Raw genomic sequence first — 19,934 nt, 5'->3', positions numbered from 1 at the left:
TTTGTTGATAACATTTGATGTTAAAAATTCCAGACACGCGTTATAATGCATTAAAAATCATAAAAAAAAATTTTTTAATTATTTATTTGTCAAAATATCACAAAATTTCTTAATTCTCATCCAAAACACTGAATTGGGATTACACCTTATGAAGTTTTGCAAATTCAGTTCAACGTCTGTTGAAATGGTGGACATCCGTCCTATGACAAGTCCATGTTAAATTCATGGACTTGTCATAGGACCAATTTTGCACCACTTCCGGATCCAAAAAGAACATTTTCACTACTTTTTTGACGATGCTTTTTTTGCTGGGTTGTTTCTAAGAAATAAAATTTTCATTTATTCGTTTTTTTCAGTTCCATTTTTTTCTTCATGTATAGCACACGAAAAAGTCCTTTAAAAACATGTTAACGATAACTTGAATTTTTAAAGTAAAATTTTTTTCTATGTTTCGAGTAAAAACGTCTTTAAAAAAGCATTGAAATATATCTCCTATAACAGATACTTCAAAGCAAAAAATATTTTATTTATTTCAAACAAAAAAAACTTTAAATCAACTATGCAAAATCCTCAAAATAAGTATTAGCTTATTTTTGAAGCTTTTATATCTTTAATCTAAAGATCCAATGTCACAGTTAATTTAAGGATGATTTCTTTAATATGTTTATTTATTTGAAGGGAAATTTACTTTATTAGTAATACGACATACGACTTCAACAGAGGGACGCAAATAGCAAAGATTTGTGTCCTAAATTGAAAGAAACCAAATCTTAAAGGAAAGATTTTTAATTTTTTTATTAAAATTTCTTTATTTTATGGAAATTTCTCCTTAATATTGCGTAAATTGCTTATCCTAAAATTTAGGTTGCATAATCATTGATTATGAGAAAAGTTCACCAATGTGGTACCACAATGGACTGAATAGTCTAAGTGAGCCTGATACATCGGGCTGCCACCTAACCTAACATCATTGATATTAGATCAATTTTTTTCAGTGCAAGGCCTTGTCTCCAAAATCGTGTATGTTTAGAAACCTGCATTCTACATCATACCATAGGTATTTTCTTAAAAAATGAGGGCTACATACACTCAAAAAAAAGTTTACTTGGATCCAAAGATTTTAACCTTCCCTTAAGGATTTTGATTGATTCCGAGCCAAAGATGCGTCTTCTTTGAAATAAAGAAATTTTTTAGCGACCTATCTGGCTAGGACCAATAAAATTAAAATTAGGATATAGATATAATTTATCAAATTTTCATTCTCGTTTCGCGGTTTATACTCACGTACGAACAAATGCCACTTTAAAAATTCAAATTATAACGGATACATCAAAGTAAAATAAGATTTTCTTAATTCTAAAAAAAAAGTTTAAATCAAAGACGCTAAATCCTCAAAATAAGTCCTAGCTTATATTTGAAGCGTTTTTATCTTTAATCTAAAGTTTCAATTTTTCATTTAATTTAAGGACAATTTCTTTAAATCAAAATTTTTTTTTACTTAAAGGAAAATTAGCCTTAGTTCAAAGACATGGGACTTAACCGGAGGGACGTGAATTTACAAAATTTGTGTCATAAATTTAATGAAAAAAAAAATTTTTTGAAGCTAAGATTATAAACTTTATTTTAACTAAAATTTCATTATTTTAAAGAAATTTGTCCTTAATATTTTGTAAATTTCGCATCCTAAAATTTAAGTAGCGTCATTTTTAATATCACGTAAATATTTTTTTCAGTGTAGTCTTTGTTATAAAGCCCATGTTTACTAAACATTTTATACCCATTTTTTTATTTTTTACTTTTAATTTGGTTCTCATTGTTCCAAATCCTATTTTTGCACCCTATAAAATTAGACAAATTAAGCTTCCATGAAAATTGATAATGCACTTTCTTCAACTTCTTTCAGTTTGCATGGGTTAATCCTGTTACAACCCCATGAGCTGAGAGAATTTAAAGTCTAACAAAACCTAAGACAACATGGGGTAGAGGTGGTTTGGTCCGGGTCACCTACACACAGAATCATTGCTAAGAGTGATGCTTTTCATTTCCTATCCAAGTACAGACAACGATGATGATGATGATGATGATACCCTTTAACAATGACAATTCATATGGTATTCATATGTCCGACTGTATGTCCAGAAATGTTGTTCAACTTTATTCCATTTCTCCATGATTTTTTTTTTTCATTCACATACCCTTAGTCTGATTATTTGTTTTGATTGTGGCATGGTTACCATATGGGGGTCTTAAAAGTATGAAATTTACCCAATATACACATATGCAGTATGATGTTCATAGCAAGAGTAGAAACTTCTTAATAGGTTTATTATTGTGAGTTTTTTTTTTTTGGTTGAAGAAGAATGAAGTATTTTATGCTGTAGTTTCTGACTCAATATTACGGGTATCATATCATCATTTGTACTACTCCAAACACATGCTTTGGATTTTTTTTGTTTTATATATTCATATTTGTTTATTTCTCATATACTTTTTTTTTGGTGTGGCGAATTTTGTAAACATAAACAAAAGTAAACTTATTGAAGTGCCAATCAAATTGAAAGAAAGATTTTAGAAATCACATAAGACTTGATCGAAGTGGATAGTAAAGAAAAATATTCCATTGGATAATGTTCAACTAAATCTATGATAAAGACTGAAAAAAAATGCATGCCCGGTTCCAAAGATTTTGTCTTTATACTAATGATTTTGGTATTGATTCTAAGCCAAAGACACAGAGATTTGCAGTAAGGATACTTTTAGGATGCATTTCTCTTTTAAATTTTGATTTTTGCGTATTTGATACTAGGAAACAAATTTTAATTAATTAATTTTTATCAGTTTATTTTTCATGTGTTATCAAAGTCATTTAGAAACGTATTAACGACAACTTAAATTTCCAAATTTAGACTCGACTTCAAGTCAAGATATTTTGCTATTCTTGGAGAAAAAAAAACTCTTTAAAATAAAGAATTAAAAAACCTATGAAGAATTCTGGTATATACACGCAAAAAAATAATTCTTTCCTCCCAAACGAAATTTTAGACAAACAAAGTTCGTTTCTCATTTGCTTTTCGCTGTAAGGAAGTGTATTTGGAAGAAAAGTATATACTTTTTGTGATAAACGTTTATTCTTTTCCAGGATGTAAAAACAATTTCATAAAGACTAACTCACAAAAAAAACATTGTTTTCTTGCTAATTGCATTTTCCCTACATCTTTCTCACATCCACGAGGTTTTTTAGTTCTTAACACCTTTTTCTGTAATACCAACAATGTAGAAGATATTATACAATTTTATACATTTTTAAATTTTTTTTTACCTTTCGCCTGGACGGAGAATCGAACCGCGGACCATGCACTTTGTAAGCCAACACACTAACCACTGAGCTATGTACCTGTTATGGTCATCAATAGATAATTATCCATATAAGTTATATTTATATAGCATAGCTTGCGGCGCCCACGAACCGAATAAACAAAGTTTATTTAACAGAAACAAACATTTAGTTTGGCACCGTGGAGCAGTGGTTGCTACGTCCGACTTGCATGCCAAGGGTCGTGGGATCGATCCCTGCTTCGACCAAAGTTTTTTTTAGTTTTTTTTTTTTACATATATTCCAGATATGTTCGGAAGATTCAGAAAAAATGTTCAACATTACATTGTACTATATTAAATTTTGAATTGTAAAATGTGACTTATTAAAGACCTAAAGTCAGAAAAGAACAATGTTTGATATAAACGAAATGGACTGTGTTGTTGTTTCAAAAATAACCCCTTTTATTGAAAAAATAAAAATTTTGTAACAAACGAATTTTTTTGGTGATAAAAGTTTAAAATTTTCGAAGCAATTCAAAAAACTCTAACAAAAGAAAAACGTTTTCGGTACACGTTTTCCAAACGTTTTTTTTCTTTGCGTGTAGGTCCCAGAATCCAGGGGGTTAAAAATTGAGTTCCCAAAGAAAAAAAAAACAAGTTATAATATTTCTTTTGATGAACAATTGAAAGCCTCTTGCTTTATTGACTGCTCACTTAGAACTAACTTAACTATGGCGAGTTCAAACTATATACGCTCCTAGCGTTATTTACTTATGTTACTATTACATACAAATATGTTAAAGAAATAAAAGTAATGAAATGAAATACCTGAGGATAAATGAGATCAAAGTAATACAAAAATAAAAATATAACTAAAGTTTGAATTCAAGTTGAATACAAAGGTAATTTTAAACAAAATGAAATAATAAGAATTCTAATAATTAATGTAGCAAGTTAATAAAAACGAAAAGTTTTCATTGGTGAACAGTGGGTTCAACAACATATACAAAATGCCTACAAACCTAAAGACGATTTCATTTATATGAATGATTTTTTTCAAAAGAAGATATTTAAGGAAAAAACTAAACTTGAACATTTTCATAATTAAAACTATGGTGGTTTTTAAATCTGTATACTCATTTGAATTTTATAAAAACTAGGTTTTACTAAAAAAAATTACTTGGATCCAAAGATTTTCACCTTAACAGCTAATGACACTGCTTTCCTAAATTAAAGAAATCGATATTTACCTAATATGAAGGATTATGCAACCTAGGTTAGGTTGGTTAGGTTATGTGGCAGCCCGATGTATCAGGCTCACTTAGACTATTCAGTCCATTGTAATACCACAGTTGTGAACTTCTCTCTTATCACTGAGCGCTGCCCGATTCCATGTTAAGCTCAATGACAAGGGACCTCCTTTTTATAGCCGAGTCCGAACGGCGTTCCACATTCCAGTGAAATCTATGTGGTTTTGAAACCCTCAGAAATGTCACCAGCATTACTGAGGTGGGATAATCCACCGCTGAAAAACTTTTTGGTGTTCGGTCGTAGCAGGAATCGAACCCACGACCTTGTGTATGCAAGGCGGGCATGCTAACCATTGCACCACGGTGGCTCCCATTATGCAACCTAAGAACCTTGCGCCCCTCCGTTAAAATCATATGTTTTTAAAGTAACCCAAATTTTCCTCAAGGTAAAGAAAAACAATTTTTATTTAAAGAAATGATATATGAATTAAATAATATATGAAATATTTAGCTTTTAGAAAAAAATCAAATATAAGCCAATACTTATTTTTAAGATTTTGGATTATTAGTTTATTTTTTTCGATTGTGGATGACATTCTTTCGAAGAAGTTTCTACGCAATCCATGGTGGAGGGTACACGGATGAAAAAGACTGTTTTTCATATGTTTGGCTATAAACATTATATGTTTGAACACAAATTTTTAAACACAATATTTTTGAGTGCAAGCATATAATTATGTTTGGGACATAAAATGTTTGTAAATATAATATGCTTGGATGCAAACATATATTAATTTAGAAATAGCCTATAAACATATATGTGTTTAGTAGCTTGGAGCGCTATTTATTGAATTAAGTTGGTGGTTGTTGCTTGTTATTACAAAATTAACATTTTATTTTTCCTTGGGCAATTGATCAGCTACTTCTTTGATCCTTACAAACTGTGTGGTCCGCTGTTCGAATCCCCGTCCGGCAAAAGGTAAAATTAAAATAAAAAAAATCATAAAATTGAATAATTTCTTCTACAATGTTGGTATTGCAGAAAAAGGTGCTAAGAACTAAAAAATCTCGTGGAAGTGAGAAAGATGTGGGGGAATATACAATTAGGCAGAAACAAAATTTTGAGCATTCAGTTCGAAAACCTATGTTGTTAGCACCTATATTACCTGTTTATTTTCATAATTCATTATGATTGTAAATATATAAATAAATAAATAAAATTTTGAGCACAATATTGTTTGGGAGAATTTTTTTTAAGCATATAATATTTTTGGGTGCAAAATGCTTCCAAACATATTATATGTTCACATAATAACATATTGTTTTTTGGAAGACAACATTATTGAATTTGGATGCAAAAATACAAAATGTTTGGAACTTAGACTACCCAAACATATATTGTTTAGACCAATATGCTTTCAAACATATTATATATTGGAAGAGATCAAACATATAAATGTTTGGGCAATATCCAAAAATGTATATGCTTGAAGCAAAATATGTTTGGGAGTATATGTTACAGAAGCGATTTTTTGTGAGCGTGTACATAAGGATAAATCTGTAGATAAAATCATTTATTATACAATTTATTTAAGCGGGATACATATGACATACGGTGAATACTAAGCTACGACTTAACCGTAGCTCACAATTTTAAATGTCGATTTTTTTCCAATTTTTGAAGATGTCGAAATATGGAAAAGTCAAATTTTCCACATTTTTAATAAATCGAAAAGTCGACATTTTGTTTCTTATTGTAAACCCTATACTAAAAAATAACCTAAATCCACCAGGAAGGACAAATTTGCTTAATTTTAGAAACATTAGGCTAATTTTAGAAAATTTTAACTAAGTAAATATTTTTCGATAAATTCAAGAAAGTTTATTAGATATAATTATAATTAAAGAAAATTTCATAGTTTGAAAGAAAAAATTGAAAATCAAAATTGCAAAAAACTCTTTAGCACCATACGAAGTTCAGTATTGGCGCATTTGTGGTAAAATTTACCAATTTTATGAAATTTTGAACTATCTTGTGGGAAATACGAATAAATCTTCATTTGTGTATAATTTTCCCCTTTTTTAATTTAAAAATTTCTTCCTTAAATTGAAAATTACTTTAAAAAAACCTTACTTCCCTTACTTAAAAGAAGGTAAATTTTAGCATTTTTTATTAAATTTTCAAAAATTAATGATATTTGTTTTTTATCGCCACTACAATGAATAAGATGCTTCCATATATACAAAGTTTGACAATCCTATTTTAAGTATTATCAAAAGTTCCACCATTTTTTTTTTTTGAAAATCCAATGGAGTCGAATAAAGCATAAAAGTTTTGTTTATTGTTTGTTCCAAGGGCTCTTATGCTATTGCCCGATGGTGATAGGACTCCAACTCATCAATGGTAATATTGGTTCTCCAAGTACTTTCATATTCAAGGATTATCATTTGGAATGCACCAGAAATATGGGTGGTTTAGCTCCCATAACATTTCAATGTACTCTACGAAATTTCAAGTTGCTTCCTTGCTGGCCTAACAAAATGACTTTTTTAATAGGCTTTAACTTTTTTTTCGGCAAAAGTTTTATTCATTTCCATTTGCTACTTCTACCCCTTCTTATAAAACTTCAAGTTTATATTGTATATATGTGCATGGAATGCTGCATACATACATATATGGAGGAGGTAACATATACACACACACAAAAAAAATAATTCTTTTCACCAAAACGAAATTTTAGACCAACAAAGTTTTCTTTTATAGGTACACTGAAAAAAATATTGTCATAAGCACAAAGATTTATAGTCATTAAAATATGAATGCTAGTTTTGACAAAATCTTTGGAGTCGGTTTTTTAGTGGAAAGTTCAAATAAATCTGCCTAGGTAGGTTCTCAACGAATTTTGTTTATTCTGAAAAAAAAAAAATCTCTCGCAAACATTGTTTGGTCTAAAATTTCGTTTCCCAGAAAAGAAATTAATTTTTTTCCGTGTATATACCCAGCAGAATATAGAAGATACCTATGCATAATGGTTTTTGATACTTGAAATGCATACAATCTACCCAAGTATTATGTTGGTGAAAAAAACGAAAAACCTTTACTGCATTGTAATGACGTGAGTTGGGCTTTTAACTTATTCCCAAACCAACAACTGACTTTTTTGTGGCCACTGCATTCATTCTACCTTAGAGTTTTTGTGAGCATTTTTTAGGAGTGCCACTTTTATTGGAATAATTATAGGGAAAGACATAAACATTGGCGACAAGACCAGAAAGAAAATACCATGCATTTGTAAACGACATTTTGTGACATTGTAGAAAGTTGCTCACACCCATTTTTAGGGATAGGATTTAGCATACCTTGTTATCAGCTACCAGCTATCAGTGTAGAATGTCATTACTTTGTTCTTCGATTGATTTTTGTTATAGGAATTCAATAAGAGAAATGATAGTTTGGGGATTTTTTTTTTTTGAAGCAGTTCAATTTTATTAAAATCAATTGAAATTTAAATGAAATTAAATTACTAAAATTAAATAAATAAGGTTACATAAAAAAAATTAATCTAATTTAACTAAAATACAATGAAACCTCTCAAACTTGGACACTATGAAAACCGGACACCTCCCAAACGTGGTGTCTAGGGACGTTTGCTATATTATCACATTAAAATTTTAAAAATTTAGGCGACCGTGTCCACCTTTTAGAGGTTTCACTGTATATAAAAATCAATTTAAGGCCGGCCCTATGTTCGGGTTTCGCGTGGAAATTTTAGCGGTTACTTGGCTCAAATAGTTCTATTTAAAGAATAAACCTGTGAAATCATCTAGATTTCGTTAAGATTTAACAGAAATATTTTGATTTTTATTTATAAGTATAAACATTTTTTAAAAGGTAATCGCGAAAATAATGTGATTTTTAATTCGAACATAGTACCAATCTTTAATTTAAAATGTATGCATATAAATTAATTAGAAATTCTTCTTTGATTCTAGTTATTGGTTTTTGGATATGATAGTAAGAGAGAAAATACTCTGGGAAATATAATTAAATTTAGTTAAATTTTAATCCAGCCACTTGAATTTTATATGAAATTAAATTAAATTGAAATCAATAAAATTAAATTAAACTAAATTGAATAAAAATTAATTATACTAAATAAATTTAAGCGAAAATATTCTTATATAAATTAATTAAAAATTCATCCATTAATTTTAGTTATTTGATTTGGATATAACAAAAAATGGTATTCTGGAAAAATTAAATTTATTTTATTAAAATACATTTAAATTAAATTAAAATTAAAAAATATAAATAAAATTAAAGTAAATTACTTAAAAAATAATTAAACAATTTAATTTTTTAATTAATTAAACAATTTAATATTCGTATATAAATTAATTAAAAATACATCGATTAATTTTAGTTATTTGATTTGGATATAACAAGAAATCGTATTCTGGGAAATTTAATTTAATTTTATTAAAATACATTCAAATTTAAATTAAATTAAAATAAAAAATATATAAATACAATTAAACTAAATTACATAAAAACTAATTAAACAATTTAATTTTAATATAACAATATTGATTTAATTTTAATATAATATATTAAGTTGGATATAATAAGAGAAATGATATTCTGGGAAATTTAATTGAATTTATTTAAATTTTACTCAAATAAATTTAATTTTATATAAAATTAAATTAAATTAAACTAAACTACATAAAAAACTAAATCAATTTTAGATGAAATATCTGTCTGTAAATTAATAGAAGTTTTTCTAATTAATTAAATTGTATTGACATCTTGAAGGGGGATAAGGGAAATAATAAAATGTAGGTAAATTTTATCAAAATAATATAAATTTAAAGTAAATTAAAATCAATAAAATTATTTTTTTATATAAAATAAAATTAAATGAAACTAAATTACATAAAAATCTTAATCAATTTTAGCTGAAATATGTGTTTGTAAATTAATAGAAATTTTTCAAAATAATCAATGTAATTAAATTATATTAAAATCTAGTAGGAGGATAAGGGAAATAAAATTTAATTTTTTAATTAATTAAACAATTTAATATTCGTATATAAATTAATTAAAAATTCATCGATTAATTTTAGTAATTTGATTTGGATATAACAAGAAATCGTATTCTGGGAAATTTAATTAAATTAAATTAAAATAAAAAAATATAAATAAAATTAAACTCAATTACATAAAAATTATTTAAACAATTTAATTTTAATATAACAATATTGATTTGATTTTAATATAATATATTAAGTTGTATATAATAATAAGAGAAAAGATATTCTGGGAAATTTAATTAAATTTATTTAAATTTTACTCAAATAAATTTAATTTTATATAAAATAAAATTAAATTAAACTAAACTACATAAAAAACTAAATCAATTTTAGATGAAATATCTGTCTGTAAATTAATAGAAATTTTTCTAATTAATTAAATTGTATTGATATCTTGAAGGTGGATAAGGGAAATAATAAAATGTAGGTAAATTTTATCAAAATAAAATAAATTTTAATTTTAATAAAATTAAAATCAATAAAGTTATTTTTTATATAAAATTACATTAAATGAAACTAAATTACATAAAAATCTAAATCAATTTTAGCTGAAATAACTATCTGTAAATTAATATAAATTTTTGGAAATAATCAATTTAATTAAATTATATTAAAATCTAGTAGGGGAATAAGGGAAATAATTAAATGTATCTACATTTTATTAAAATAAATTAAATTTAAAAAAATCAAAATCAATTTTAGCTGAAATATCTGTCTGCAAATTAATAGAAACATTTTGGAATTAATTAAATTAATTAATTTAATTTAATTATATTAAAATCTAGTAAGGGAATAAGGGAAATGATTAAATGTAGGTAAATTTTATCAAAATAAAATAAATTTAAATTAAATTAAAATCAATAAAGTTATTTTTTTATATAAAAAATATAAATAAAACTAAAGTACATAAAAATCTAAATCAATTTTAGCTGAAATATATGTTTGTAAATTAATAAAAAATTTTCGAAATAATTAATTTAATTAAATTATATTAAAATCTAGTTGAGGAATAATCGAAATAAGTAAATGTAATTAAATTTTATTAAAATAAATTAAATTTAAATCAATAAAATTACATTTTAATATTAAATAAAATTAAATTAAACTAAATAACATAAAAATTTAAATCATTTTTTGCTGAAATATCTGTCTGTAAATTAATAGAAATTTTTTTCGAAATTAATTAATTTAACTAAATTATATTAAAATCCAGTGGGGAATAAGGGAAATGATTAAATGCAGGTAAATTTTATCAAAATAAATTTAAATTAAATTAAAGTAAACTAAAATCAATAAAAATTAAATTAAACTAAATTACATAAAAATTAACTAAGCTAAATTATATAAAAATTAACTAAACTAAATTAATTTAAGCTCAAATGTTTGCAAATTTGTCGATTTATTTTAGTTATTGGATTTTGTATATTATATTTAAGAGAATATATATTCTGGGAAATATAATTAAATTTAGTTTTTTTATTCAAATAAATTGAATTTTATATGAAATTAAATTAAATCAATAAAATTAAATTAGAATAAAAATCAATCAATTTAAGCTGAAACGTATTAATTAAATTAAAAATTCTTCGATTAATTTTAGTTAATTGATTTGGATATAATAATAAAAAAATGATATTCTTGGAAATTTAATTAAATTTAGTTACATTTTTTCCAAACAAATTTAAATTAAAATCAAATTAAAATCACTAATTAGAAATACTTCGATTGATTTTACTTAAGGAATTTCGATATAATAATTAGAGAAAAGACGTTTTGCGAAATATAATTAAATGTAGTGAAATTTTATTAAAATAAATTTAAATGAAATTAAATTAAAAAAAAAATAAATTAAACTAAATTACATGAAAATTAATTAAAGTATTTAATTTTAATATAATAATTTTAATAAAATTTTAATATAATATATTAATTTGAATATAATTGTAAGCAAAAATATATTCTGAGAAATTCAATTAAATTTAGTTAAATTTTATTTAAAATTTAATTAAAATTAATAAAATTAAATTAAATTACATAAAAATCAATTTAAACTGAAATATCTATTCTCCATGTTCCGATATTCGGAATCGCAAATCGCAACAATTTATTTTTCTTGTAACGAAAAAATGGAGATACTCTCGGAGTCCAATACAATTTTAATTTGAACTTCTCATTAAAGAGAACTATATTACCAAGATTTATGGCAAAATGAAATTTTTAGATTGATTTTAGTTGTTGGATTTGGATTTAATAAGATAAATGATATTCTGGTTTTACAAATAAATTTAAATTAAAATGAAATTAAATTGAATTACCTTAAAATTATTAGAATGTAAATTGAATAGAAATTATTTCTACAAACTTCTAAAATTCCCTACTTTTTTACATTAAATTCATCTAGTTCACCACTGACTATAACTTTTATGGTCAAATAAACGCAAAAATGCTATATTCATTAACGCTGATTCCATACTCAGCATGATGATTTTCCAATTGTTTTTCGTTCGAAATACAAAAACCAAATCATCGAAAAAAATTCTTTCACACGTAATTGTTTTTTTGTTTTGTCTGTTCTTCTTTTGTGGGCGATTACTCAGATATACTCATACTCAACCTTCCCCCAATCAAGATATTCGTCAAATGTAGGATATATTATCTTGTAAGTAGTTTCCCCAAATGATTCATAAATGATTCCATGAAAAACCACTCCATGAGTGAGTGGCTGGAATACATTAAATTGTTTAGCCAATCCATTTGGACCAAGTGAAAAAAGAACGACATGCAAAATCTGACCAAAGCAAAAAAAAACTTAAACTCAAATGTAGACCAAAACAAAAAATACCCAAAAGAAAACTGAGATATTTGGATGGACGACAGCAACGAAGGATGGATTGTATACATGGACTCACTGACTGACAAACGTGTATGTGTCGATTGAATTGCAAACATTAACAATTTTCGCACAAAAAGCCATTGACTTTTGGCTGATAGACTACTGAACTGACTAAATTAAAAGAAGCTGTGATAGCAAATTTTTTCTTTATTATGAACTGGCATTGATGGCGATTCATCAATTTACAGGTAGTTTTGTATTACATGATGATGTCTGCATAAATTCGGTGTTCTGGAATGAGTCATACACTGTAGGAAATGTGCCAAATAATGGGTTTCGAACAACTATTTTGTTAAGAATGGAGGCGTGTTTAATTTTTTTCGAATATTCAATTCTTGAAAAATCTATTTTTCGCATATTAAAATGTATATATTTTTTTTGTTAATAAATTTTTGAAAATTATTTAATTTCGATTGTTGACTTGTGTTTATTATTAGTCCATCTCGAGATCATACCATAAATGAAAAACTCCAATAAAATAAAACTCAAATAAAAACATCGGGAGTTTTTCATTTATGACCTCGAGCTGGACTAAAATAAAAAAATAATAATCAAAAACTGTTGGCAAATTTCGTATTAAACATCATATAAGAAAAATTTATAATTTTCATTTTTCTATTTTTCTATTTTTATTTTTGTTATTTTATTTATTTATTAAAAAATTAAATTCATAAATATTTCTTATATGAAGTTTAATTTTTCTATAAATTTGTAAGTAATGTAATTTTTAGGCCACCGATTTACCATTGAATATGAAAATTCAATTATATACCCAGCAAAAAAATTTAGAAGTTCTTCTAAAGGCATGACTTTAAAAACACTTCCAAAAATGTTCTCCCAGAGATGTTCTTTATTTTAATTACACAGGATGTTCTTTTAATTCAATTTTTTATAACTCACTTTTTTTCATATTTTTAATGGGAATTTTTAACTTTTTTTTTCAAATAGGTTGAAAACAGAGTAAGAATTAATAAAGTGGTATAAATTATTCAAATTTTGCCGAAAAATTGCTAAATCCATTTTAGAAAAATTGAGAACTTTTGAAAATATTTGAGAGCAAACGTTTCAAACAAGCTTTAGTATGTATTTAAAGTCATAAAAAATTATAAAATTTTTATTTGGCAAAATATCACACAATTTTTTAATTCACATCCAAAACACTGAATTCGGATCACACCTTAAGAAGTGATGCAAATTCAGTGCAACGGCTGTTGAAATAGTGGACATCCGTCCTTTGACAAGCCCATGTTAAATTCATCGCTTCTGCGCCATTTTTGCACCACTTCCGGATCTAAAAAGAACATTTCAACTACTGCTTTGGCGACGCTTTTTTTACTGGGATGTAGAACAAAATGTTCGAATTGTGTTTTTTGAAATTTTTTATTAATATCGGATATAAGTATCTCTGTCTGATTCTAAAATTACCTTATGGTTATTGAAAAAAAAAATTATTTTGTTGGATTTAAATTTTATTTTTTTTTTTTAAGAAATTGTTTCCCTTTTTTTCTTTATTCCAAATATATTTATAATTAACTATAGGGTGGTTAATATTGTAATTATTTAGATTCAATGATCTTTTCGTTACTTTTAGTTTATTCTTGCTTTTATGAGAAGGGATAATTTCATAAATGGTACACTGAAAAAAAAGTTAACACTCCGGGCACTAAAGCCAATTTATCTCTATTTTAGTTAACATAAATTAAGTGAACTTCGTATGGCGCTAAAGACATTTTTTAATTTTGAACTCCAAGTTTCTCTTCAAACTACGAAATTTTCTTTAAAAAGTGAAAACAAAAATAATTATGTGCAATAAATTTTCTTGATTTTTTTCAAATATCCGATAACTGTTTTACACTAAAAAAACGATTACTTCAATCCAAAAATTTGGGTATTGATTCCGAGTCAAAGAAGCTGCTTCTTGAAAATAAAGACATTTTTATGGAATCAAGTATCTTAAAACCTAGGTTCTACAAAATTAAAATTAGGATACAAAATTCGTTTATCGAAAATTTATTCTTGTTCTACAATATATTAACAAAGCTATTCATGTATAAACAAATGCCAATGTTTCGTTTTCTTAACCTCAAACAACTGAACCAAATATGCAAAATATTCAAAATAAAACTTAGCCTATATTTTAAGATTTTTTTATCTTTAATCCAAAGATTCAATATCTTTGTTAATTTAAAGATTGTTTCTTTAAACCAGAAATGTTTTTCTGCACTTTAAAGAAAATTGCCTTACTTCAATGACATATGACTTTAACGGAGGGATGCAAATTTATAAGATTCGTGCCCTAAATTTAAAGAAAATAATTTTTAAACTATTAGGTCAAAAACCTTTTTGTTAGCACCTAAACTTTTTTTATATTTATTTTCATATTTTATTATGATTGTAAGTCTTGTAATAAATGAATAAATACATTTTTAAACCAAAGATTATGAACTTTATTTCAATTAAATAATATATAATATTGTGTAAATGGCGTGTCCTAAAATTTAGGTTTTTTAATCTTTCATATTAGGTCAATGTTTTTTTTTTTATAAGTGTAGGAATAATGAATTTGTACAAATACTGAATTTGGAATATCGAGCTATCGATTATGAAAATTTGAAAACCAAATTTTACGAAAACATAATTTTTGGGGTTATTTAATGTTTGTAATATGCACTGAAAAAATATTTACGTGATATTAAAGATTACGCAACCCAAATTTTAGGATGCGAAATTTACAAAATGTTAAGGACAAATTTCTTCAAAATAATGAAATTTTAATTAAAATAAAGTTTATAATCTTTGCTTCAAAAATTGTTTTCATTAAATTTAGAACATAAATTTTGTAAATTTGCGTCACTCCTTTAAAGTCGCATGTCTTTGACCTAAGGCTAATTTTCCTTAAAGTAAATAAACACATTTTTGATTTAAAGAAATTGCCTTTAAATTAATTGAAATATTGAAACTTTAGATTTAAGATAAAAACGCTTCAAATATAGTCTAAGACTTATTTTGAGGATTTAGCGTCTTTGGTTTAAAGTTTTTTTTTTTGGAATTAAGAAACAATTTTTTACTTTGAAGTAACTTTTATAATTTGGATTTTTAAACTGGCATTTTTTTGTATGTCAGTACCATTATTAATAAACCACAAAAAGAGAATGAAAATTTGATAAATGAGATTTGTATCCTAATTTTAATTTTATTGGTTCTAGATTTAAAGCCAGATAGGTTGCTAAAAATTTTCTTTATTTTTAAGAAGCTGCATCTTTGGCTCGGAATCAATACCAGAATCCTTAAGGGAAGGTCAAAATCTTTGGATCAAAGTAAACTTTTTTTTTTGAGTGTATGGGACATATCGGACCACATTTATTAGGTATAAACCCCACAAAAGCTGACACCTGACAATTAAACTTCTTGAGCCTAATATGACAGTTTTATTTAGTATTCGACATCTACACTGAAAAAAAGTATACTCGGTTCCAAAGATTTTGTCTTTACTTTAAAAAATTTGGTATTGATTCCGAGCCAAAGAAGCGGAGAATACAAGTAAGGATACTTTTAAGACACAATTCTCTTTTAAATTTAGGTTTTGTGTACTTGCTTCTAGGAAGCAAATTTTAATTTTTCGCTTTCTCAGCTTTTTTTCTTCATATGCTATCAAAGTCCTTTAAAAACGAGTTAACGGCAACTTTATTTTCCAAATTAGGACTCGACTTCCAGTATAAATTATGCTATGTTTGAAGTAAAAAACTTCTTTAAAATAAAGTGTTGAAAAACATGTCCCATATTTGAACGATTTTTTGCTTTGTAGTCAAGATGCCAAAAGACAACAAATTTAAAGACAATTTCATTAAATTTAAAGAATTTTTCTGAAATATTAAAGTCAAGTTGACCTTCTCCCATAAATTTTTTCTTTCATGTTAAGATACCCATTTTTAAGTCAAATCACTTAATTATAAGGACAATACGACTTCATTGAAAAGTTTTTCGACTTTTGGACAAGGAAAATAACTTTATTTTAGAGAAATGCGTCTTCTATGCTAAGCAAAATTTGTATTCGTATTTTAAAGACATGAAATCTTTGACCTCACGACAATATTTTTTTCAGTGCAATATCGAATTTTTCAAATTTTAGAATATCAAATTTTCCAATATTCTGATTTCTCCCAGTGCTAGCTCACAATTTCATGATTGTTACACGAAAATGTGTTAAAACTTAGTAGTGGTAAAAATAGTAAAAAAAAACTTATGACATCAAAAGAAACTATTTTGGATCATATTTCAACATATATGCTATTTTACATATGCATTCTAATTAACGTTTTAAACATGGTTAACTTTGTATAGTTTTTTTTTCAGTCACATTTTCATTGCTTTATTACACCATGTTAAATGCTGAATAATGCATTTATGGATAGCCTTTTTGTTTTTTTTTTTTTTTTGTTACAAACAACACTTAAAGTGTTAAATAACGAATGGGCACGAATTACAAAAAGGAAACAAAACAAACACAAATATATTTATTTATGGTGAAAGCCTTCCAACTGGGTTGTTTGAAGAGAACTGAAGAGAACCCACTCTGTTTATACTCTGATTATAGTCCATATCAAAATGACTATCAATTTGAGCAAAAAAAACGCTAGTTGAAAGAACTTTTGTTTTTTGTTTTGTTAACAACAAATTAATTAACATCTTCCTGAGTGTGGTTATTTTATTAATGTACATTTTTATGTGTTATTATTAATTAATTAACATATTTTGTTTTTCATAAAACTATGAGTGGTATTTATTCACACTCTTGTTATGGCCACGCGATTATGTTGTACATTTTACAATTGTGTTAGTGGTGTACTTACCGATTAAATTATTGGCCGTTACAATAATGCAGCAGACAAATAATATGGCTGTTGTTATCCGATAATGGCAACGAAATACCATATTGTCTATAACCGCTTTATCCAAAAGATATCGAATTTTTATAAAGCCGGATACGGCTGATACCATACCAAAGACAGCCATTGTATTTGAGTTTAATTTCGTTTACCAATGACGATGTATTTGTGGTTGTGTTTGTGTGTGTACTTTTTATTTATAAATTAATTAATCCTATATGGAAAACTTCTACGGTCTGGCGTGGTACGGAATCCTTAAATGAATGCCATGAAGTTTTGTTTTTAGAAATTCCAATAACAAAAATCTGAAAAAAGAGTAGACTGTTAATAATAATAAATAAAATTTATTTTTTTTTAATAAAAAAATATACATATAAATTCAATTTATTCGACCACCACTTGATTTCCATTTATGTCAGTTATTTTTTAACTGAATTTTTTTTTCTTTATGTAAATTCCATCATTTTACATAAATGCAACTTTTAATCTTTAACCATAAAGTCAGCAGATTTTTTTTTATGAATTTTAATCATTTCAATTCTAAACGTCCAAATAAATATCGACCACAGCAAGCAAAACAAATCATCAATTGGACAACCATGACATAAATTAAAATTGTAAAAATTCTTTTGAATGCAATATGACCGCATAATGACGATGATCAATTGAATAGTGAATGCGTTATATCTACCTACATGTTTTTTTTTTAAACCAATTACAGATAAACATAGTTTTATTTTAAAATATACAAAATTTTATGTTATAAAATATTGACAACTACAATTACCGCGATTGCAGTAAGCTAGTCGATTTACGATTTTAATTAGATTAGAGTAAAATAATTTTAATTAGTTACAACTAAATTCAATCAAAAATACTTTTATTTTTAAAATAATTCAAAAATGAATTCAATTTTATTAGTATAAAATTATCAACATTTTAAATTCACCTATATTCAATGATATTGTTTTTTATTCTGTTCAAGTTTAAATGTGAGATTAAGGGGAGAGAATAAAGGTTGAGTTACATATCATGGGTTAATCCGTACGTTGATGGAAGGGTTGATATTTATTTTCGGTTTGAATCACTCTAACAAAACTGTTACTTTCAAAGAGAAAATTCAAATCTTTAATACACGGAAAAGAAAAAAAAACGTTTGGAAAACGTGTACCGAAAACATTTTTCTTTTGTTAGAGTTTTTTGAATTGCTTCGAAAATTTTAAACTTTTATCTCAAAAAAAAAATTCGTTTGTTACAAAATTTTTATTTTTTCAATAAAAAAAGTTATTTTTGAAACAACAACACAGTCCTTTAAGAATTACATACCTTGCGTTCAATGCGTACGATGATTGAAGAGTTGAAATTTCTCTTTGAAATCAAATGCTCGAATAGTCTGCCGAAAACAGAAAAAATCAACCCTTCCAATCAACCCACTGATTGACGGATGGTGTGTAATTCACCTTAACCTTAAGAGAGTTGACTTTTATTAGGCGGAATTTGGTAACCCTAGTGTTGCAATATACCAAATGACAGCTCTACCGTAAACCTTGACATTTTTTAGATTATACGAGCTCAGAACGTTTTGACATACAAGCGCTATTTGTGTTATTTACAGCAATTTAAAGATTCATTTCGCCCTAAAAAAACAAAACTAAATCGTGAATATTTTCGTTCGATTATTTTTTACAACTTTCGACGTGGATTAATTCAACAATAGCGCATCGATGAAATTAATTAAATTTTAGGCGATGAATCTCCGTCAAGGGCCAGTGTTTGTCGATGGTATCGTGAATTCAACCGGGGTCGTAGTTCACTCCAAAACAAATTTTCGTCGTCCAAAATCGATTGTTGTTCCGGAAACCATTGAAGTTCCAACTGATATTGCAAGATCGTCATGTAACCTATGGGGAGATTGATACAACCTAAGGCATTAGTGGGACGAGCATACATTCAATATTGCATGAACATTTGACCGTCAAAAAATTTGTTCGCGTTGGATCCCACACAATTTGTCAATCGCTCAAAAATAGACTCATTCGATTGGTCGAAAGAAATGATCCAAAAATACGATCGCGGAGCTTCGAAGCACGTCTACGGCATGATGAGTCGTGGATTTACGCCCGAAACAACAATAGCAGTCGACTGTATGGGTCTTTCAAGGGAGCCACCGTGGTGCAATGGTTAGCATGCCCGCCTTGCATACACAAGGTCGTGGGTTCGATTCCTGCTTCGACCGAACACCAAAAAAGTTTTTCAGCGGTGGATTATCCCACCTCAGTAATGCTGGTGACATTTCTGAGGGTTTCAAAGCTTCTCTAAGTGGTTTCACTGCAATGTTGAACGCCGTTCGGACTCGGCTATACAAAGAATGTCCCTTGTCATTGAGCTTAACATGGAATCGGGCAGCACTCAGTCATAAGAGAGAAGTTCACCAATGTGGTATCAAAATGGACTGTATAGTCTAAGTGAGCCTGATACATCGGGTGAACCAAATCC

The 19,934-nt window shown here is 26.5% G+C and overlaps 2 protein-coding genes across 6 annotated transcripts in view; one reads left to right on the top strand and one right to left on the bottom strand.

The window, feature by feature from the left end:
• Positions 1-19,934, top strand: part of spg (dedicator of cytokinesis spg) — a 228,643-nt gene that overhangs the window by 140,246 nt on the left and 68,463 nt on the right. The gene's annotated exons all lie outside the window — the stretch shown is intronic.
• Inx3 (innexin 3) overlaps positions 1-19,934 on the bottom strand; it is a 34,283-nt gene that overhangs the window by 8,636 nt on the left and 5,713 nt on the right. For all 3 annotated transcript variants that reach the window (XM_075294806.1, XM_075294846.1, XM_075294879.1), the window contains one exon: positions 17,403-17,743. In XM_075294806.1, coding sequence (XP_075150921.1) covers positions 17,403-17,565 — 163 coding nt within the window. In that variant the 5' untranslated portion in view covers positions 17,566-17,743. The remainder of the gene's footprint in view (positions 1-17,402; positions 17,744-19,934) is intronic.

This window comes from Haematobia irritans, chromosome 1, assembly GCF_050003625.1.
Source record: "Haematobia irritans isolate KBUSLIRL chromosome 1, ASM5000362v1, whole genome shotgun sequence".
In the NCBI taxonomy this organism is placed as follows: domain Eukaryota; kingdom Metazoa; phylum Arthropoda; class Insecta; order Diptera; family Muscidae; genus Haematobia; species Haematobia irritans.
This window is presented reverse-complemented; position numbering and strand designations above follow the sequence as displayed.